This window comes from Cydia pomonella, chromosome 6 (assembly GCF_033807575.1).
Source record: "Cydia pomonella isolate Wapato2018A chromosome 6, ilCydPomo1, whole genome shotgun sequence".
Lineage (NCBI taxonomy): Eukaryota > Metazoa > Arthropoda > Insecta > Lepidoptera > Tortricidae > Cydia > Cydia pomonella.
Genome location: NC_084708.1, coordinates 13,510,964 through 13,535,271, shown reverse-complemented (window position 1 = coordinate 13,535,271; position 24,308 = coordinate 13,510,964). Strand labels below are relative to the sequence as shown.

General features: G+C 38.8%; 1 protein-coding gene across 3 annotated transcripts; it reads left to right on the top strand.

Moving 5' to 3' along the window:
* Positions 1-204: 204 nt before the first annotated feature.
* Positions 205-22,478, top strand: LOC133519010 (ATP-dependent 6-phosphofructokinase). 3 transcript variants are annotated; one of them, XM_061852854.1, is made up of 15 exons: positions 205-361; positions 505-815; positions 1,210-1,414; positions 2,593-2,747; positions 3,836-3,944; positions 5,171-5,359; positions 13,791-13,934; positions 16,113-16,247; positions 16,753-16,916; positions 17,881-18,022; positions 18,751-18,933; positions 19,174-19,243; positions 19,319-19,543; positions 20,527-20,728; positions 21,345-22,478. In XM_061852854.1, exons 2-15 carry the CDS (start codon positions 532-534, stop codon positions 21,484-21,486), a joined length of 2,349 nt encoding a protein of 782 aa, XP_061708838.1. In that variant the 5' UTR covers positions 205-361; positions 505-531; the 3' UTR covers positions 21,487-22,478. The 3 variants fall into 3 exon arrangements, with proteins under 3 accessions (XP_061708838.1, XP_061708840.1, XP_061708837.1); XM_061852856.1 differs by lacking the exon at positions 3,836-3,944 and adding an exon at positions 3,396-3,504; XM_061852853.1 differs by lacking the exon at positions 3,836-3,944 and adding an exon at positions 3,178-3,286.
* Positions 22,479-24,308: the final 1,830 nt, after the last annotated feature.

Genomic DNA, 24,308 nt, shown 5'->3' with positions numbered 1-24,308 from the left:
TCAATAAATACAAAAATATTACCGAAAACTTCCAAAAAACATGACGGCTGCGTTACATGTAACACTAATAATGATATCAAGGTAAAAAATACTCTTGTTGCAAGGTAAAATTAGAATAAACGGAGTTTGTAAATTTTTTAATCGGTGAAATCAACATTAAAATCAATTTGGTGTACAAAGTAATGTTTGTATATTTCAAATGAGATTAGTTGTAAGGAATTTCTGAAAACCTTATCGACATCGAAAGTATCGACAGTCGCACCACTAGCATTTTGTTGTCAAACTTGTCATTCAAAGGTCACCTTGATGAAGTTCATCTCTGACAGATTCAAATTCAAAAAGATTTTGTAATTCAGGTTTGGTGCGTATTTCTCAAATAAATAAGAGCTGAAAACTTTAGAGAACATTGGCATCTGCATTGTTTAATTCATATAGTGAAAACTACAAGACTATCTTGTGTATCTTCAGTACTAATAGTGATAATTGAGTATGTGTGTATTTTAGGTGTCGGGGGATATTTAACCCTTCAGGATGGATGTGACGGCAACGCAAAGGTTTATTGAGAGGGGGTCCCATAAAGGGAAGGGGCTCGCAGTGTTTACGAGCGGAGGTGACTCCCAGGGCATGAATGCTGCGGTGCGTTCAGTGGTTCGAATGGGTATTTACTTGGGATGCAAAGTATACTTTATTCGCGAAGGTTACCAGGGCATGGTGGACGGAGGGGACAACATTGAGGAAGCTAACTGGTCTTCTGTGAGCTCCATCATTCATAAAGGAGGTACCATTATTGGTTCAGCCCGATGCATGGATTTCATGTAAGTGTCGTTATTGTTAGAAAAATTGATGAATCATCCCTATTTATTTACTAACAACTCATGAATTAGACAATATATTTATTTGAAGTTTTTTAGTTACTGTTATTTTACAATAACGAATTTCAATTTATGTCAGCATGTTTCATCATGGTTGCATCTTATTTCAGGAAGATGTAATCATATACATAATTATATGCACTTAACTGTTATTATGAAATACTGTGTTTTAATAAATTCTAAAATTGAATATGAAATATAAGAAATTAATTAAGTCTTTTTAAGGGAATAACCCAGTTTAATCCTGCAGCCTTCATATTACTTATGAATGAATAATTACCTATTAATCCACCTAACATGTAATAAAGAAATAATTTATAAAGTTATTTAATTTTAGCAAAAGAGAGGGTCGCCTGAAAGCTTCCTATAACCTTGTTACTCGAGGCATTACTAATCTGGTCGTCATCGGAGGTGATGGATCTCTGACTGGAGCTAACCTCTTCCGTCAGGAGTGGTCGAGCCTTCTTGACGAACTGCTGGAAAATAATAAGATCACCAAAGATCAAAGAGAGAAATACAAATTCTTGCACATTGCAGGAATGGTAAGTTATTGTGTAGTCCATGTTTTTATGCCCCAATCTTTTAATTCCTTACACATACAGTGACAGTTTAATTGCCTTACTTTGTCCAACCAACTTCTCATTTTTGTACAAAATTGGAAGAATGGGGTAAAATTGACATTTTAGTATTTTATATATTTTTTTATTATAAACTGATTGGCGATTGGCCCTAGTCACACCTGATGGAAAGTGAAGACAGGGCCTAAGATGGAGCTCACCGGATCAGTAGTAGCCTATTAACTCTTGCGTTAAAGAGACTGAAGTCCTATTCATCATGGAATACAGATGGCGGGAGCACATTCCATTCTTTAGTCGTACCAATCATATCATTTAACTCTGTTATATTTAATTTCATGTTGAAATTTAAAGTATGTAACCAAGGCCATCTTAACTGACTGTTAATTGCTTTAATTAGCTTTTTGTTTTGCTGAGAAACCAATATAAATAGGCACCCAATCAATCTCTGATTACCTTTCTTCTTACCTAAAACTAGCATATTGAAATTACTCCCCTGAAATTGTTACAGAGGGAGGATAAATCTCGCCAAAGTGGTAGGGGGGTTTAAAAATATACTATATTATACCAGTGATAACAAATATAACAATCCATAACCATCCGATAATTATTACAATACTTGGTGAGTTCCAAGATACAGGCTTAACCTAGTTTGGGGCTCACCAGACAGCTTTTGTATATGTTACCTATTGTGTCCTTAGTTATTAGAATAGAATAGAATAGAATATTTTTTATTCGTAAACACAAACAAGATACATTAAATTACATGATATAACAAAAACGAAGGAAGTATAAAGTGCCACGAAATGGCCTCATCTCAGCATGTTGCTGGTGGCTTCCAGCGCAGTATTATCAAGTAGTATAATCATCCTGATAATATTGAACCCTGAAAGGTAATACCAATTTTCCTTACTGCTCTATATTCCCTTCAGTTGGACTCACTTTCACAAAGGGAATAACAGACATAGTGGTAATGCCACCGGATTACTGACATTAAATGATTTAAATTTCATCAGATTTACACATTACAAATTTCTAGTATTTAAAAGTTGTGGGTGTCTTGTTTGGATACTTCAACCCTGGCTTAGCAACCAGAGTTGATGTCCAAATCATTAATTGGTACAGTGAAGTATGAATGTTTTTAGGTTGGTTCAATTGACAATGATTTCTGTGGTACGGACATGACCATAGGCACGGACTCAGCTCTGCACCGGATTATCGAGGCTATTGACGCCATCGTGAGCACGGCATACTCACATCAAAGAACTTTCATCATGGAGGTCATGGGTAGACACTGCGGGTAGGTAACAATAGTTATAAGTTTTGAATGCTCATTTGTACCTACATTGTATTATGTGTAAATTTATTGATGTCTATATTTTCTGTTTTGTATGTATTACAGGGTGTGTTCCTTAAAACGGAGACGTATTGTCATCATTTTTAAATCAACATTCTATATTTAAAAAAAACTATTGAGATGCATTCACATTAAGTGCGTCAAAAAATGAATTCACGCGACAGCCATGAACGATGTTCCAGGTTGCCTTGCCGTCTCTGTTGCCATGCAACCCAATACCTACCTATTCAAGAGTTTGCGCATAATGTGGATGTACTTTTACAATTTCTTAACTCGCCTTAATTAACTATAAATAGCCATACATCACCACACAACGCTAAGTAAGCTTGCATCAGACAAGGAAATGGAACCTAAAAAAAAGTTGTTCGTCCAGATATCTTGCTGTGGTAACGGGATTAGCGTCTGAAGCGGACTTTGTCTTTATCCCCGAGTCGCCTCCATCAGTTGACTGGAGCGCTAAACTATGTGATAAGTTAGAACAGGCAAGCTTATACATTTATATGCGCCTTGCCCCATGCACCCGTTGATTTTTTCCATCAGCATTCATGGATAAATCATATAAATGCCATTCCATAACTGGTCCTTGTTTAGTTTTCTTGCAGTTTACACCAGCCTTTGTACGGACGCTACTTATAACTTTATATGCGAGGAACCAGCGCCCCTCAATTGGCATAAAAAGTTATGTGAAAAGATTATCGAGGCAAGAATTTTAATCTGTTATTTATGTGGGAGCAGGATCACTATCCATTTCCTCTATTAATTCACTTCATTGAGGCTGCTAGTATACTGACATTGCGGACCGCGAACCCCTGGCGCAGCGATGTGAATTTCTTTTAAAGAATTTGACCATCAAGAATTTCACGATCCGCAGAGTTAGTATGCTAGAGGTCTAAATCAAGTTGGCAGGCTTCACTGGCGTTTTGTTTTGACCCAACCTATGGTGGTGTTAACTCTGACCATACCTGTACTGATCATTTCACGTGCAAGGTGGGTTCCGCTTGCATGACCAACTCCCGGGCCGCTTGTTACAGTTACCTGGCCCTTGTGGCCGCTCTGGCGAGCGAGGCAGATCAAGTATTCATTCCCGAGGACCCTGTTCCCAATAATTGGGTTGAAAAGCTTTGCAAACGATTGACTCAGGTACGCAGCTTAATTGAGTGGCTCTGTGCACATATAAACCGCAATCACTGTAGGTATTACGCAAATAATATAACGTAAATGTCCCAGTGTCTGACACTGCCCCAATAGTTGGCATCCTTAATCTTATTCCTAGCAAAACATTTCGTAGACTGTCAATTGTTGGTATTAGGCTTTCAAGCACTAGGACTTTTACTTTGTTTGTGCTTTATCAGGTGCTGCGATCAAGCAATTCAATAGAGTTATTTTGAGGTACCTACCAAGTACTACCAACTCACTTGGCTCGGTGATATCATTCTTAATCGATCCAATTTAGCCAATTGAAAGGAGATATTTTGAGTGTCCCATTTGACTGCTATGCCACGACGACTTGCAAATTAGCTGAATTAGTTTATGCAATTTGACTGCGACCAGTAAAGTTCGGTGACTTACCCCTTTTGTCTTTGATTGTGTGTTGTTTGTCAACCTCTTATGTTCTTGTGAACCTAGTTTGTTCCTTAAATTAGTCTCAATTAATCACTTGTAGCATATCTGTACTTGTGGTGTAGGTATTTTACTTTACATTCACAGTGATTTATGTAATTTTTCACGTTTTGCCTTGCATCACAAAGAATCGCACATTTGTTGTCCTAAATTCTACGTCCTACATTGAACTTGAAATGAAATTTGCATGTGCAATTCACCCTGAATTCTGGAATGACTTTAAACGCATGTTTACTTACCACACTACCTATAGTTAATATATCTAGATAGCCTTTACAGCATTGCAATAAATCAATAGCATTGCAGGAATACGAGTACAGAAAGAGTCAGATTGTTGAATTGATTTATGCACGCCGCGCTACGTGACCTCTACCATGTACCTATTCCCTACAATGCAGACTTCGTCATAAAAAGTTCCGAAGCTATGACCTTCATATGTCTTGCATACATACATTGAATGCGCTAAGTATATTTGTAATATATCCCTTCAGGGTTAATAATATTATCCCTTGGGATGTCATGCCGTAATCCAATTTATAAACTATATGAATCTGCTTAGAAATGCTAGGAACTTTATACTTCGATTAAAGTGGGCCTACTTTAGTACGATTATTTAAATATTTCGACATTTGATGTACCATCTTAGTAGAAATTACGCTGTTTATTTATAGATGAAGCAGGTATGTCTTTCAACCATGACACCTGCTTTCACCATTCCAATCTCTAACACAACGTCTGTGAAATAGGAAAGGAAATCGGGCCAGCGATTAAACATCATCATAGTGGCAGAGGGAGCCATCGACCGCGAGGGCAAGCCCATCACCGCTGAACTCGTGAAGAAAGTGGTCGTGGACAACCTGCAGCAAGACACGCGCATCACTGTGCTGGGTCATGTGCAGCGCGGAGGTTCGCCTTCGGCTTTCGACAGGATTCTGGTAGGAACAAATTCTTAATTTAAACTATATATTACGAGGTCCGCTCATGGGTCTCCTGCAGAAATTTTGCTGTCATCATATATGACGATATGGTGCTAGATGCATAGTAAAGTCCTAGGCATATTGTGAAACGCCGCCATTTCATTATATGCCTAAGATTTGCCCAAGAATATCATGATCTGCCTCGGTAGAGCGATAAGAGCAATGTGTTAGTCAATATCGCTGGTACCTTCGTAACCAGGCACATTGTAAAAGTTGCATTTTGACGATTGTAGCTGTGTTTTCTGCATCAAAAATGTTGGCGTCACAAAAAAAAAATTGTACTCAATATAATAAAGGGTCTGAACTCTGAAGAGAAGTGCATTTTTATGGACTATTAATAAGTTTTATTTGGCAATTTTGTTGCAACGTTATTGACCGAAGCGTAGCGTAGGTCTACGTTTTGACTCGCGCAATCTGCTTTCGTATGTCCGGATGTTCTCCTCTACAGGTCGCAATTCTCAACCGATTCGCGTGAAATTTTGCGACCATATTCTATGATCAAATAGAATTTTTTTGTCGATCCAGTTTTTGGATTTTTTTCAAAATGGCGGAGTCATGGTACGTCGCGCCTAAACAAATAGCCGTATCGATATCATAAGAGTTTCCTCCTTTTCAGACATGGTTACAGAGTGATTTGCGAAAAATTCAGATATTTTAGAACGCTGGTTTAGGGGGTATTTAGATATTTAGATTTTACTCGAGAATAAGTAGCCTAATTTCACCATGTCACATATATCTATTCGTGGCTCAATTGGAATACACTAGCTTTATAATCATGAGGTTCCGGGCTCAAATCCCGAACAATGGAATCTTTTTTGTTTTTTTTATGCACTTTAATTTCCTATTTTTTATTGACTAAGCTTTGTAACAGGGAGAGAGAAGAGGACCCTGGATCTATTCCCTGAATTGTAACATTTTGTATTTTTTTTGTATTTAAATTTCGTATTGTTGATCAAGCGAGCACGAAGCGCGAGCAAAGCGTATTCGTTTCAGTTTTATTGTTTGAACTTTTTTTACGGCCGTTAAAGTTCAAGGAGACGGACAGTTGCGCAGGCGAAAACGGGTTCATGTTTAAAAAAATCTGAGCAGTTTTTGCATTTAGATTAATTAATCAACTTTGGCTTTGCTATAGAGACGTAGTTGTAGATTGGAATATTGATATTATATTAGGTATAGAAGTTTAAACGTAAAAGTATGTTATATTGCTTTAATAAAAATAAAAAAATATCATAGCTAAAAGAGGGAAACGGTTTTTTAAAATATTTCCTGCGTGCAGTCGCCGCAGAAAGTTTCGGTACGGTTCGTGGCATTCTTTTAGAAAATTTTGGTGCATATAGATTATTAAGAGCCAGCGATGCTTGCTATAATCTTGTCTACAAAAATTCAGGGCACAATATCAACAGATATGATATTCTGTTGATATTTTAGTCAAGGTATTCGATGTAGCAAAATGATGTTTTAGCGGATTAAATTGCTAAATCCTATAGATATAAAACACTACAGAGTGAAGCTCTGATGACCCTTCTTCTGCCGACGAAGATGGAGGTGGTTCAACTTTTACCATTCAGGGGATGACCGACTAACTGTGGGCGTTTGGAAACGGGAAAGGGAGTATTTTCTCTTTCCTTCCCATTTTGTAGGCGATGGCAAAGCGAAATTGAAATGGAGGTGGATTGTCAAACAAAATTTTGTTGCTACAGTAAAATTGATGCTATATCTTTCGACACATGATAAAAATTTGTAGAACGCCATTTGACTTTCCTTTCCTTAATGATCTTTTTGATCCTTATTTGTTTACTAATATATGTTAAAATTGTTAAAGACCTAAAAGTGGCGCCATCTAATAGATAAAAGGCCAAATGATTGACAGCATCGTTTCGAGCGATGGCACCATAACGTTCCAAAAGTTTTAATCATGTGTCCAAAGATGGCAGTAAATTTACATGTGCGGGCTTTTTAAATTCTGAGCTATAAAAAATTAAGAGCAATTAACATTATTTAGAGGTCGCTATAAATGAAACATCACTGCTATACAAAATAGTATGAAAATAAATTGACCCATCAATAATTCTGCTTTGGAAATGTGTTTAAGGGCTCTTTATTCGTTTTATTTATTATTTATAAGTATGCTAAAAAAGATGGCGATCGTTTTTTTGTTTTAGGTAACTTTGCATTTTTTTATTTGTATGAGGATATTACAAATCACAAAATCATAGCGACCACCACACATCATTTGATTTGATTATTCGCATATGAGTTCAAATTTGGCACATAGATTACTGTTCTATAAAGGGAGCCATGTGAAGATAAAATACTTTCAACTTTTTTCTACATACAAAGTTGGACCTTCCTATTCGATAATTATGTTTTTTTGTCAATTTAGTTTTTATAAATTCTTCTAAACAGCGGAGCTATACATTTATTCAGTTTTAAGGGATACTCTACACGATGGCCCAGCGTAGGCCAATCTAAGGGACGCAGATATGCGGTGAAATGAGATAGCAATATCACTTGCTCCCTCTAACGCAGTGGTTCGTAACCTTGTCAGTTCTGTCACCCCTATGACTAACTAGGGAACCCGATTTTACCCCTACTCCCAATAAATATCAATATTTTTGCTTACAGGTCTAATTTCTGATATATTTAATTGAGCTTATTACCTTCATAAAATACCAGATTTACCACTACGGGGGTAATTACCCCCAAGTTAGGAACCGCTGCTCTAACGCATAAATGCGCCCCTAGGACTTGCCTAATACGCTGGGCCATCGTGTAGAGGAGCCATAAGCTATGCTCGCGAGGTCTACAGCTCACAGAGCTACTAGTTTATATGGTTTTATTTTAGTATCTAACAAGATTTATTTTTTGTTGTTGTGTATTAGATCTTCTTTTCTTCTTCCTCGCGTTATCCCAGCATTTTGCCACGGCTCATGGGAGCCTGGGGTCCGCTTGACAACTAATCCCAAGATTTGGCGTAGGCACTAGTTTTTAGGAAAGTGACTGCCGTCTGACCTTCCAACCCAGAGGCTAAACTAGGACTTGTTGGGATTAGTCCGGTTTCTTCACGATGTTTTCCTTCACCGGAAAGGGACTGGTAAATAACAAATGATTTTTCGTACATAAGTTCCGAAAAACTCATTGGAACGAGCCGGGGTTTGAACCCGCGACCTCCGGATTGCATGTCGCACGCTCGTACCGCTAGGCGGCAGCTACCAGCGCTTCATTTTTGTTTAGGGTAATTCCGGGGTAGATGGCCATAAGGACGAGATGGTCAATCGAAATATTTCATGGTTCTACGGCTAGATGTCGCTAGTTTTTGTTTTAGTTCGCCGCGCGTCGTGAGTGGGAGCAAGGGTACGGCAAATATTTTGGCGAAAAAAAAAGAAAAAGTAAGTAAAATCTGTGTTGATTATTTTGACAAGTGAAAATATTTCAAAGGAGGTTCATGTTTTAACTTGTGGTGATGTTAGTTTCTCATAATATTGGTGTTTTTTGTTTTTATTGCAAAGTATACGGATGTCGTTATGTTCTAACCTCAAAATTATGCAGATCGAGTTTTGACTTGTTTTCTTTTTAGGTGTGGTCATCTCTCCCGGAAGAAAAGGAGAGATGGCCTGATTAAGTCGGCATGTCATGGCCATATGGCCATCATACACTGATGGTGCAAAAATGATGCCTTATTCATATAATTAATTTTTTTTTGATGCCAATCAAGTACAAAAGAAAAGCAGTAGCTGTCAGAGGGAATTGGTCAGAACTTTCACTTAAAGCTACTATTAGTGCTGTGAAAAATGATGGGTTATCCGTGCGAGTGGCGGCTATCCAGAACCAAATACCACGAAAAACGTTAGAAAGAAGATTGAAGAAGAATAATGACAAAAAGGGGCCTATGGGACCGTCTTCTTCGTTTGGAAAAGAAAATGAGGATAAACTGGTAGCTCACATCAAAGCCGAAAGAACGTCCCCTCAATAAAAATCCAGACTATACCCCATTACGAATTTTACAGGATATATCACCTATCCCACAAAGACTCGCTGAAATTCGCAAACGAGCTAAACAAGTGGGAATGCTACTGACTTCGGAAGCACATATCGGTGCTATAAAATGCGCTGAGGAAAAGTAAATTAAAAAAGAGATCAAGAAAATACCCGGAAACTCCATTAAGAAGGAAGGACAGGCAAAAAAGAAAACGGCTCGGGTAAACAAAAGAAAGGCTATCCGAAGGCTGTTGGATAGCAGTGGCGATGTCCCGCTTGCCATAATATCGAAAAACAAGAAGAAAAAGAACTTGAAAGGGGAGGATAACTGTCGTGGACGCGGAGAAAATTATTACGAAACTCTTCTTGTTGAAGATTGGCTCCAGTGCACGATTTGTATGTTTTGGGTTCATGAAAATTGCACCGAATTCGACGATGCATGCTCCAAATGTGGCCAGGAAAAGAAGAAGCGCCTCAGTACCAAAAAATAAGACTGAAGACATACAATAATTTAGAATTAGGTTATGGCCACCTTTCCCATACTGGTATGGTCATCATACCCAGATACCCCGGGAGAGACGGCCAATTGTGTTTTTTTTTTTTAAAGATTTTTCAATCTGATCTCAATAGAAAATATTTTTTGTTTGTTTAATTATCTAACGTTGATTGTTCAAAGTTTATAAATAAATAAAGATTTCTTTGATTACTCATATACTTTTTTTTTTTATAACGTTCTAAAAAAACTATGGCCAACTACCCCGGAATTACCCTAATTAGATAACTTCATTATTTTTCACACCGGCCAAACGCCTACAGCTTTATAAGGCGCAGGTGCACATGCACATGGAATACTGTTCTCATCTATGGGCAGGACCGCATCCAACGAAGAGCGACTCGAATTGTTGACTGCCAGCGTATTTCGGATCGGCTTGACTCCTTGGCGCTGCGTAGAGATGTGGCCTCGCTCTGCATTTTCTATCGCATGTACAACGGGGAGTGCTCCGAGGAATTGTTCGGATTAATCCCTGCCGCTTCTTTTCGCCATCGCCCTACGCGACAACATTTCCATCCTCACCACTTAGATGGTTGGCAGTCCTCAACTGTGCGTTTCTCCAGGAACTTTCTGCCTCGCACAGCTAAACTGTGGAATGAACTGTCGCCTGCGGTATTTCCGGACCGATACGACCTTCAAACCGACCATCTTAAATGCCGGCAACGCACTTACAACCCCTCTGGTGTTGCTGGTGTGCATAAAAAAATTACCCAATTATATTTTTTTGTATTATTTGCTGATGCTTTGGATACACTATTTATTCGATAAGCCTAAACGTCGCTGGCAAATAGTGAAACGATTAATTTCGAACGCTAATGGCTGGCGGTCGCTAGTCAGATCATGAAGTTGTAGCGTTTCATTCATGATATACATAGGAATTTCATATAGGTACGTACCTATATTCTATTATAAAATCTAGTGGCTCTCTTCCTAAAGTGAAAGTTAATGCATATGTCTACACATCACAATCAGAATTCTTTTTTTAACAAAGATACCACCCGCGCGACGCGTGGTATTTTTGTTGAAAAAAAAAGGGATAAAAAACGGCGCGCCGTTTATTTATTTATACATGTATCTGATCTGATTTTATCATTGTGTTTTGATAAACATAATAGGCATTGTTTCCTTTTATCAAGGTATGTAATGTACATACATGGTACCTACTAGTACAGAAAGTATTTGTAATGTAAACAATACTCTAACCCACAGACGTGTGAAATATCAAGTAAAATGGTTTATTTAGAATGTGATATGATTAAGTTGATGGGTCATGTCAATGTACGATAGTGTTTGTCTAATGGCTAACGGTAATTTGTACCGTGTGTACGCGACAAAACGACATTTGACTACTCGTCCAAATGTTTCCAATTTTTTGAAACGCTTGTAATAGGTACGTTCTATATTAACCAAACGTTGCCCTAAAATTCAACTTTTACCCTAAAAACGGCTTTAAATATGTTAAATTAACAAAGTATATTTTGACTCATGCTTTCGCGCCCAAAACGCTCTTTGAAAATTGTGTGACGTCACAGTTACGGTTTGACACATAACTATGTACATAAACACGTCACACCAAGGTTGTCTGTTCTCAGTACAAAATTTACCACCAACCACCAAAATGGCTACGGCTTGAATATTAAATTTTGTACTGAGAATGAGAACAGGCAACGGGCCCCTCCGTTGATACAATTGATACGTAGGTACATTGCAATCGTTTGATAGCTACGGATCTTGATTTGTAGTCCAAAATATGCGTTTACGTTACTAGCCGTAGCCGCATAGATTTTCTATAGAAGTGTCTCAATATTATAGGTACTTGAATAAATCGGTTGAAATCTGGTTCTAATCTTACTACAGTCGCCTACATCTTCTAGGAAGATCTGCGTTTTTAGAAGTCTTCGCCCGACGTAAATCGAAATTGCACTATATTCCGTCCAAAAAGCGGTCAACTTACGAAGACAATGTTAAAATATCGAATTGCACTTTTCCTGCTTAAATTGGGTGTCGGAATGCGGACAGCGCAATTGGCTCGCGTACGATAATTGGACGCAGTTTCATGAAATGACGCGCAAGTCGCCCAACTTTTTTAGCCAGGATCGGCTTTACAAGTGAAAGGAGATTCTGTAGATTTCACCGTAATTTAATTTCCTAATAATTATGTTGGAACGTACAATACTTATGCTGCGCCCACATTGTAGTATTATATGTATGGGTATTTACTAATATTGTTAATTATGCGATAGTAACTCTGTATGTCTACTACATTATACGAACAACTACTAGGTAGTAAACCGATTTTGATAAAAACGTATCCTCTAGGAATGGACGTAGAGTGGGTGACTTATGGGGTGTTTTACCCTGATTTGAACCGTAATAGGCGCAACTATTGTATTATAATACGGGCGATTTTCCGCAACTCGACGACTTGCGCCTATTTTATGTGACAGGATGGCTACTCTTGCCAGTCCAACTCCTCGAGGAACCCTATCAAACCATTGATGTTGAGTAGCGGGAAGGTCTCTCGGAGATCCGAGATGTTTTGCCCTGTATGGGGCCACTCCGCTGCATTCCAGCACCACGTGAGAGGCTGTTTCTTCAGTCTCCATGCATCCTCGGCATAGGGGACTGTCTGTGACACCTGTTATGAAAAGATGTTTGTTAAATAGTTTATTTCCGATGTTTTGATGCTGGTTACACTGATGGTTATGCGTGACCACGACTAGTAGTAACAGTAACCTGTGTCGTAACGTCGAAAGTAAAGGTAACATAATAAATTCGCGATAGACTCGACTTAGTTAGGTTTTAATCCATTCTAATAATATTGTAAATGCGGAAGTGTGTCTGTTTGTCTGTCCGTTACCCCTTCATGCTTAAAACGCTGAACCAATTTCGTTGAACTTTCGTAGAGATAGAATGAGAATGAGAAGGACCTAGGACAGATTTTGTCAACCATCATCATCGTCATCCACGCAGACGAAGTCGCGGGCATAAGCTAGAAATATATAAACATAATTTAAAAAAAAGCGGCCAAGTGCGAGTCGGACTCGCCCATGAAGGAACCCTTCATGCACCATTTATGACGTATTAAAAAAAAACTACTTATTAGATCTCGTTCAAACCAATTGTCGGTGAAAGTTTGCATGGTAATGTATATCATATATTTTTTTTAGTTTTATCATTCTGTTATTTTAGAATTTACAGGGGGGGGGGGACACATTTTACCACTTTGGAAGTGTCTCTCGCGCAAACTATTCAGTTTAGGAAAACATGATATTAGAAACCTCAATATCATTTTTGAAGACCTATCCATAGATACCCCACACGTATGGGTTTGATGAAAAAAGATTTTTTGAGTTTCAGTTCTAAGTATGGGGAACCCCCAAGATTTATTGTTTTTATTCTATCTATAAAAATCTTAATGCGGTTCATAGAATACATCTACTTACCAAGTTTGAACAGTATAGTTCTTATAGTTTCGGAAAAAAGTGGCTGTGACATAATCGGACAGACAAACGAACATGACGAATCTGTAAGGGTTCCGTTTTTTGCCATTTGGCTACGGAACCCCTAAAAAGGATACAATTACGATATTAAAATATAACGATATTAATATCGTAATATATATATATATTACGATATTATATTTTTAGATAGGTACGATATTAAAGTTTCTGAGGTATGTAGGTATAACATACCTTATTAGATTTAATTTCGACCGTACATAATTTTATTACGCCAGTAGTGCCAGCACTTAACTACTTACCTATATAATTTTATTACTTTACGAACTATTCGTTAAACTGTACCTAATCCTCTTCAAGGCTATCATTTTTTAAAACACATTCTTTTACGCTGTAGGGTTGCCGCATGGGAGCAGAGGCGGTGATGGCGCTCATGGAGGCCACCCCAGAAACCGAGCCGTGCGTGGTGACCCTGGACGGCAACCAGGCTGTACGCCTCCCCCTCATGGAGTGCGTGCGACGCACTAAAGCGGTCGCTCAGGTAACCAGAATGAAAATACCAGTCATTGATTGGGACCTAGTTTTATAGAATTCACCATTGCTGTTACACCCTCGAGTCCTGCGGACGCGGCATTGCGAAAAGTTACCTCTAAGGCAGCCTTCACCTTGGATGCGGATTCGCTCGACGCTCCGGTGTGCGAGCGGGACATCGCTATATATGCGTACACGCATAGCACTGTCACCGATGCGACGTGCGAATACGCATCAGTGTGGCAACCGCGTAAGCCCCCCAGGCGACTTAGTGGTTTTTTACGTTGTCTATGCATGGAACTTGAGGGGTTAAAATAAGGCTAAAGTGCACGAACCCCGACAATAGGACATATTACATTACACCGAGATTACGCTTTAAGAGATTACGCCGAGATAAATATTCTATTCTACGAATTCTACGGAAGCTGTCACTGGAAACAAGCCGAGAGCGTTGACCCTGAACGCCAATCAGGCTTAACGCCTGTGTAAAAACGAATGATCAACGTGAACGGACATTATACCTAACGAAGTAAAATTGTATACAATTTTGCACTAAGTATTGCAAATAATAATCTGAAAACAAACCTATTTTTCTCATAAAATGCAAAGTTATGCATAAAATGGTCACGAAATCTTTATTCTCTGCAATATTGCTAAATGTGCAAAAAATACTAGCCCTTGCGCAATATACCTATTAGGTAAATAGTTGTGTACATATTTAGACAGATATCGATTTCCTACTAGCGTGCATTAGATACTTATGTTCAATGTTATTCTTTATTAGGATTTTAGTTGATGAGCAGAAAGTCGCCGGTTTATTACAGGATTATGGCACTGCATTTAAAATATAAACAATATTGGCTAAGTTGTATTTTCTTTTATGTCGCTGGATAATACCTTCCTGTTTTATTTAATGGAATATGTGAAAAATAAGCTAATCAGAAGTAAGACTCTTTACATTGAATTCGAGCTAGGATTGTGTAAAATAAAAGCCACACATAAAATAAATTGTATTATCTCTCTATTTGTTTTTTACGTTAATTGCATATAGATTTACTTAGGAAGTTAAAAGTACCTAATGGTATTCTTTCATTCGATATTGCGAACAACGGAGTTTATGGACATAAATAAATAGGTACCTTTTTGTAGTATGCTGGCGAGGTGGTTCCTAGTTTCTGATAGTTTCTCCTTTACATACTAACACATTCTAGAACTGTGGGGATGACAGCTAACGGCCCCATATAATTAACATTAACCGGTTCGGTCGATTGTGCGTGATGGTGCATCTCGCCCTTAAATGTACATAATATTTATCTATTTATTTAAAATTAATGGCGTTATTCTATACCAGGGGATAAAATATAAACATGTATTAATTTATTGAAGCTTGTAAAGTTTTATGAATTAGGACTGGCGTAATCTTCAATTATTATTGAAAAAAAAACCGGCCAAGAGCATGTCGGGCCACGCTCAGTGTAGGGTTCCGTAGTTACTCTTCCGCCACAATAAGCTAAACTGGAGCTGAAAGTATAGTAAATTGTTAACCAAGGGACGAAACGGTACTTTTCACGCGAGTTAAACAAATAGGCAAATTTGCATAATCTGCAGTACCTAATTAGGTAAAGTAAGTCTTTTTACTATGAAGGGGGAACTTTTTGCGATAACTCAAAAACAGCTAAACTGATCATGTCCGCTATAGTTTTCATTTAATGTCTTTCTTAAGCTCTACTTCCACGATTTTTTTCATAATTTTTGGACCTATGGTTCAAAAGTTAGAGGGGGGGGGACACATTTTTTTTTTCTTTCGGAGCGATTATCTCCGAATATATTCACTTTATCAAAAAATGTTTGTTGAAGACCCCTATTAGTTTTGAAAGACCTTTCCAACAATACCCCACACTGTAGGGTTGAAGCAAAAAATAAAATTCACCCCCACTTTACGTGTAGGGGAGCTACCCTCAAAAAAATTAAATTTTTAGTTTTTATTGTACGACTTTGTCGGCTTTATTGATTTATATATATCCATGCCGAATTTCAGCTTTCTAGCACTAACGACCACGGAGCAAAGCCTCGGACAGACAGACAGACGGACATGGCGAAACTATAAGGGTTCCTAGTTGACTACGGAACCCTAAAAAGAGGGTAAAACTCTATTACTTGAGATATGAATAACAATAGTATCTTCCAGGCCATGGCAGACAAGAACTGGGACCTAGCGGTTCAGCTGCGTGGTCGCAGCTTTGCTCGCAATTTGGAGACCTACAAGATGCTGACGCGTCTAAAGCCTCCCAAGGAGGCCTTCGACGCCGCCGGAAAACCTGCCGTAAGTGATATTTTTATACCACCATGGAATAACAAATCTTGGTAATATACATGGGAATAACTTTGAAATCTGGGTAATTTTGAACATCGCTTATATCTACTCAACTAGACGCACTTCATACTTTGGGATCACTTATGCTATTGCAACGCTCTACCGAATGAAGTACGATATTTCTAAATAGTGCTATCCTACATGATTTGTATTTCAAAACTTTTCGTTTCATAACTAATGAAGTCTCAATGGGCCGGACTCTTTATCTGACAAATACAGACCATATTTGTCAAGTCAACACAAACTCAAGTATATATATCATTGTTAATATTTAATAATTTACTGTTTAATGCTGTACTAAACGACTTCATTGTATATAGAGTTCAACCATTTTATCGCATGCTAAGATTTACGTAAAGTATTGCGCGGCAATACGTTGTCATTGTAAGAAGTGCAAACTTAGCGTGATCACAGTCAAGGCAAGTTTTTTAAAAGCGATATATTTATTGTTAAGGAGGGCTATACACTGGCAGTTATGCACGTCGGCGCACCCGCGTGCGGTATGAACGCGGCCGTGCGCTCTTTCGTGCGCAACTGCATCTACCGCGGCGACACCGTGCTCGGCATACACGATGGCGTCGAGGGCTTCATCAGCGGCAACATCGTCAAGATGGACTGGTAACTATAGATTTCTTTCGTGCGTGACAGTATCTACCGCGGCGACACCGTACTCGGCATACACGATGGCGTCGAGGGCTTCATTAGCGGCAACATCGTCAAGATGGACTGCTAACTATAGATGTTTTATTTCGTGCTTGACTGTATTTACCGGGACGACACCGTGCTCGGCATACACGACGGCGTCGAGGGCTTCATCAGCGGCAACATCGTCAAGATGGACTGGTAACTAAAGATGTTTTCTTTCGTGCGTGACTGTATCTACCGCGGCGACACCGTGCTCGGCTTACACGACGGCGTCGAGGTCGAGGGCTTCATCAGCGGCAACATCGTCAAGATGGTCTGGTAACTATAGATGTTTTCTTTCGTGCGTGACTGTATCTACCGCGGCGACACCGTGCTCGGCTTACACGACGGCGTCGAGGGCTTCATCAGCGGCAACATCGTCAAGATGGTCTGGTAACTATAGATGTTTTCTATCGTGCGTGACTGTATCTACCAGGGCGACACCGTACTCGGCATACACGATGGCGTTTGAAGGCGAAAAATATCGTCGAAGTTCCTGATTTCGGACGCAGCTATGTGTCTAGACTGGGACAGCAATAACCATTTCTCCCTCTAAGTAATATATCTCTCACTTAGGGTAAAAAGAGTTAGATATGTTTAGATTTTTACTATTGCGATCTAATAGTTGCGCCAGTATTAATCAGTCAAACCGTACATTGGTCCAATTGTATTACAAGACAAAACACGATCTAACATGTGGTCTCAAAGATACTATTTTTTTCTTGTGTGGCAACATTTAGAAAGGGACAGAGGTCTCCCACGTGCCTCTCGCTCGGTACGTTTTCCTCCTTAGCAAGCGAAATTAAACTTTAGCCTAATACAGTTTCTTACTGATTTTTTGGCCAATATAGCAAATATTGTATGAAAACACCTTTGTTTTAATCACTCACTCACTCAGGTCGGATGTAACGGGCTGGGTGGCACAGGGCGGCGCGTTCCTGGGCACTAAGCGCACGCTCCCCGGGGACAAGAAGGCCGAGATGGCCGCTCGCATCAAGCAGTTCAACATCCAGGGCTTATTGATCATCGGTGGATTTGAGGTACCCATGACCAAACATTCATTCATCTTTTAAAATATATAAGGCCTAAGAAGAAAATCGTGCCATTTGACAGCTGAAGAACACTACCTGTCTATTCTCTGTAGATTTATGAGAAAATCAATATACGAATAATTAGATTTCATAGATTATCAGAATGATGATAATATAGTTTTCCAATTTCATAGTATTTTAGATATTGACAAAAGGTTTAATTATTTTAAATTAAATGGGTTGTTACATGTACGAATCTAGGGATCAAATTATACCGGAAATGGTTTTTAAGCTAAACCAGTATAACATATTTTGTGAATTACATACCCTTACCTTATTACCACCTATCGAGCAAATTTGGTACTACTTAGTTCGATTACCTGTGTTAAAGTGACATCTTTGTTGGCTATGATTAAACTTAACCTCGCCATCTTGGTTTTCATGGACAGTGTAACACATCACACAAGCAAACTTGAACCAAAATCTTCTCAATTTTCAAATGGATTTTTCAATAATATTCTGTAATAACTAGTTATTATTTTTAATTTTGCGCAGACAAACGAATATGTTCTACTTAAATATCAAGGTTTAACGTGCAGAAAATAAACGTATTAAGAGAATAACGATGAATAAAATTATATGACAATTGCATAATGAGAACCACCTTAAAATAGTCTATGGGTAAGGTTTTTTTCAATCTCGTCATGAACATACATTATCTGAATATGTAATTACAGGCGTACCAAGCAGGCTTGGAGCTATACGAATCCCGTCACCAATTCGCCGAATTCAACATCCCCCTGGTGGTGATCCCATCAACCATCAGCAACAACGTGCCCGGCACTGACTTCTCTCTAGGAGCTGACACAGCCCTCAACGAGATCACTGAGATCTGCGACCGCATCCGCCAGTCCGCACAGGTATAGTTCATTTTGAACCTTGTTTATAGTGGCATAAGGTTTATCGGGCTAGTTAGTTAATCCCAATTCGATATATCACTAGTGGTGATCCTATCCACCATCAGTAACAACGTTGATACAGCCTTCATTAATATCTGCGACCGCATCCGTCAGTCCGCGCCTTCAGATTTAGAACATTGTTTTATACTCGCATAAGGTTTGTTTTTATTTAACGATAACAGTTGTCTATTTATTTCACAGGGTACAAAACGTCGTGTGTTCGTCATTGAAACCATGGGTGGATATTGCGGCTATTTAGCTACCTTAGCAGGTAAAGCACTATTTTATAATAAATTGCAACCAGCCTCGAATAAAATCCATATTTAATATTTACGATACTTTTTAGGTCTAGCCGGTGGCGCCGACGCTGCCTACATCTATGAAGAAAAGTTCTCCATCAAGGACTTGCAGCAAGACGTTTACCACATGGCGTCTAAAATGACGGGCGGCATTCAGCGCGGTCTCATCCTGCGTAACGAGAAGGCTAACGACAATTACAACACTGACTTTATCTACCGGCTCTATTCGGAGGAGGGCAAGGGACTGTTCACAGCTAGGAGCAATGTGCTGGGTAAGACCTGTACCAATAATTACTCAACTAGACGTGAAACGTCTGAATTGACGGTTGGTATTCAGCGCGGTCTCATTCTGCGTAACGAGAAGGCTAACGACAATTACAACACTGACTTTATCTACCGGCTCTATTCGGAGATGGCAAGGGACTGTTCACAGCTAGGAGCAATGTGCTGGGTAAGACCTGTACCAATAATTACTCAACTAGACGTGAAACGTCTGAATTGACGGTTGGTATTCAGCGCGGTCTCATTCTGCGTAACGAGAAGGCTAACGACAATTACAACACTGACTTTATCTACCGGCTCTATTCGGAGATGGCAAGGGACTGTTCACAGCTAGGAGCAATGTGCTGGGTAAGACCTGTACCAATAATTACTCAACTAGACGTGAAACGTCTGAATTGACGGGTGGTATTCAGCGCGGTCTCATTCTGCGTGACGAGAAGGCTTACGACAATTACAACACTGACTTTATCTACCGGCTCTACTACCAGGAGCAATGTGTTGGGTAAGACCTGTAATTCAGTGCAGTCTCATTTTGCGCAATGAGAAAGCTAACGAAAATTACAACACTGACTTTATCTACCGGCTCTATTCGGAGGACGGCAAGGGACTATTCACAGTCAGGAGCAATGTGTTGGGTAAACCCGAAAGAAACCCGCTCACCCAAAGAGAAAAAGACGAGCTCATGTTCAACAATGTACTACAAAGATGAATGGATTGCGAAAATTAATCAGAAATAAAAGATTTCTTCGTAGGTATTAAATATGGAATTATTGTTTGTGCTTCTTATGTATGACTATAACCTATCTATAGTTATATAATATCATTGTTAACAATGAAAAAATAAACAAACATAATAAAACTTACTAATTACAAAAACCTATAGATAAAATATTTGGCCCAGGTCCCTAGCTGTATTTCCTAGCTGTATTGTCTGTTCTTGTTCTCTGAATGTTTCAAAGTTTGGTATTGCCAGGTCACATGCAACAAGGCGGCTCCCCGACCCCGTTCGACCGCAACATGGGCACCAAGATGGCCGCCAAGTGCCTGCACTGGCTGGTGGAGACGCTGCAGCGCGGGCCCGCCACCGGCGCCGACACGGCCTGCCTGCTCGGCATCGTCAAGCGCCAGTACAAGTTCACACCCCTCGAGGATCTCAAGGCTCAGACCAACTTTGCGTAAGTGTTGACATGTGCACTGCGTCTATTTCACAACGCGCAACTCTGACAATTGGCATTTGACACTAACCATTTCCTATTGGGTCGGGGTCGGTAAGTGACGACAATCCACACCTCGACATTAACGACAATCCACACCTCGACCTCGACATTGGCAGAATCCACCTTGCTAAAATTCGCTTCCACACGTGCTAAAAGTAACGACAATACCTAGCGTGAATATTTACTTATTGGACCGCGGCGAATAGTCCCTGTCATGTGACAATTGTCTCCATGCTGAAACATGAGCCTGGTTTTAGTACCACCGGGAAACAGATTTCCTATTCCAACCCTACCAACAACAAATAGCTATGTAGAACCGAGTTTAAATATAATAATAATAATATATATTCATTCATGTTCACTGTAGCATTTGCCTAGCGTAATACTTTTCAATCGAAATTAAATCTTATGTCATTGCCATAAAAAAAAGTAGTTCTTCTCATTTCGGATGAATGTTTGTTTGACTTTATTTGTCTGTTGAGAACTTAATATAATCATAACATAATAACTTTATTGTACATAAAAGAGCATGAACAAAGTAAACAACTGATGTGACTTATTTCTTCTTTTTCAGCCAAAGAATACCAAAGCAGCAATGGTGGATGAAACTGCGTCCCCTACTTCGTATTCTGGCGAAGCACGACTCCACTTACGAAGAAGAAGGAATGTACATGACCGTTGAACAAGGAGAGATTGACTCAGAAAATGTCATTTAATTTTATCTCAATGGGATTCGTAATTCGAATTTTCAAGTTTAGAACTTAGCTGCCACCGCGTCACCGATACTAAGACTTAACACGCACTGCGATTCATTTCTTGCGGTTACAGAACCGCAAAAATGTTAACATACGACATGCTTCATAAGCGCACACACTACTTGCAGGACTGAAACCGCAAGAAATTAATCGCAGTGTGTTCTAAGCCTTACAGCTTTACATGTAGGTAGATGTGAAACTGTAGGAGACACACGCTGATTAGTTTGTGATTATTATTCATATATTTCAATGAGATTCACTAGCAGATAATAGATCAATTTTACAGGAGTTAATTATGCGTAAAGTATAAAATAAAATTACTCATGAAACGGATTGAATTTAATTAAGATGTGTTTTACCAAAATATGGTATATCAATTTTATTTTAAGTAAGTACAAATCACTTCACTCACTTGTATTATAATTTAATCAGTAACCACAGCGTAATGATTAACGATTAAAAATAGATAACCAAACAATGTTGAGCTGTGAATTCAAACTTTACAAATATGAGGGCTGTGGAAAGACCGTGTATTTTGCCGTTGACTTTGATTACTATTTCTTACGTATTTTTTTTTTTACTGTTTATTTTGATACAGTAACATATTATTTAAAATTTAATAAGCATTACTATGCATGTGAATCTATCAAACCATTTTAATATAAGTATCAATTTTGTAATTTTTAATATTGTTAAATCACAACTAATCAATTATAATATCGATATTTATTCGAGTGTAGTAACTTAAGGTTTTAATGTGTAATAGAAAATATATATTGAAATTAAGTTTGCTAACAGTATTTTTTTGAAATTGTGAGGCGTTATGAATGTTCGTCGATGAATCGTTACTATCGATAGAGATTATTTAATATAGCAACCTATAAAATCAGAAAAACAGTAGGTAAATGTTGTTAAATTATGTTACATTTTATAATAAATGTATTTGGCTCTCATTCTTCTTATCCCTTTCCTCAACTTATTGGTTATTCCCACTAGTTACCACCACGTTGTTACCAGTGGTAACTACTGGGAATTTTTTTCCCACCTTTTACCACTGGTAACTACTGGGAAAAAAAATTGCCTCGCACGTACGTGCTCGCTCGCTCGCTCTGTTTGGACCCGCCTATTGATAAAACAAGACATCCTAAAAATTTAACGAAAGGTAAAAAATTCCCAGTAATTACCACCAAACCCAGTTGGTGGTAGTTACCACCTACTAGTTACCTACTAGTTAGTGGGATTTTTTTTCCCAGTAGTTACCTTACCACTGGTAAAAGGTGGGAAAAAAACCCAGTAGTTACCACTGGTAACAACTTGGTAGTAACTAATGGGAATAACCCAACTTATTCTACTCAACAATCCTACACCAACTGGATTTGGACTGATACTAGGATATGGCATGTATTCAAAATCGCCGGCAACAAAGTCCAGGGTCCCGTTTCATAAGGGTCTCTACACACCACGCCGATAATTCCATGCAATTTGCGTTACATTGCGGCATTTGATCCATCGATTGAAGTCGTTACACTTATACTCTGGTAAGCCAGCTTGTCAGTACAAAAAGGCGGGAAATGTGAAAAATGTAGGTGCGCAGGATCGATAATATCCCACACAAATTTTGATTTTCGCGCCATTTTCTACTCACAAAGAGGGTTTGCTAATATATTTAGCGGGAGATTATCTTAAATAACTTACGATTTGTTGTACGACCTATGGAGCCATAAAAGCTACAGGTTCACAGCAAGGCCTGTCGACTTCCTTAGAAAGACGTGACGCTTCATAATTGCGCATGTGTGGTCTGACATTCTGGAAATAGATACCAGTTATTAATATAAAAATATTGGGTTGGGGAAAAAGTAATTTCGGTTTTTTTATGTTTTTCAAAGTTAATTTATTAATATAAATTTTAAACACTAATCAACGATATATGTGCCGTTTTGATCGATGACCTTTTGCCACTTTTCTGGTAAAATCATTATTCAGTCACTGTAGAATTTCTGAGGTTTTTGGGCGAAAAACTGAACCAAGTGATTTTCACAAGCCTCTTTTGAAACCAGCTTTACTCCATTAAGAGAGTTTTGCAGAGAACTAATCAAATGATAGTCCGACGGGGCAAGGTCAGGGCTATACGGTGGATGCATTAAAACTTCCCAGCCAAACTCTCTCAGCTTTTGACGAGTCACTAAAGATATGTGCGATCTAGCATTGTCGTGATGGAAGATAACGCCTTTCCTATTGATCAATTCAGGCCGATTTTATTCCATCGCCTACTTCAATCGCGTTAGTTGTTGACAGTAGATAGTTGAATTAATGGTTTGGCCAGGTTCGATAAGCTCATGATAAACAATACCCTTCCAATCCCACCAAACACTCAACATCACCTTCTTGGCGTCAATACGGGCTTCGCTACTGTTTGTGAAGTTACTCCGGGCTTCAACCACGATCTCTTTCGTACCTTACTGTCGTACGTGATCTACTTTTCATCGCCCGTAATCATTTGTTTTAAAAATGGCTCGATTTCGTTTCGTTTCAGCAAGGATTCACAAATGGAAACTCGGTCCATTAAATTTTTCAATGTTAATTCATGTGGAACCCAAGTATCGAGCTTCTTTTGGTATCCAAGCTTATGTAAATGGTTCAAAACTGTTTTATGGTCGACGTTTACTTTTACAGCAATGTCACGAGATGAAATATGTCGGTCTACCTCGATTTCATTAAGAATTTGATCAACTTTTTCAACGGTTGGCCGACTAGGGCGAGGATCATCTATAAGATCGAAGATT

Coding starts and splice junctions, on each gene's coding strand:
- LOC133519010 (XM_061852854.1), top strand. CDS start 532: ATGGATGTGACGGCAACGCAAAGGTTTATTGAGAGGGGGTCCCATAAA. Junction 1,415..2,592: donor TCTTGCACATTGCAGGAATG/GTAAGTTATTGT, acceptor GAATGTTTTTAG/GTTGGTTCAATTGACAATGA. Junction 13,935..16,112: donor GCACTAAAGCGGTCGCTCAG/GTAACCAGAATG, acceptor AGTATCTTCCAG/GCCATGGCAGACAAGAACTG.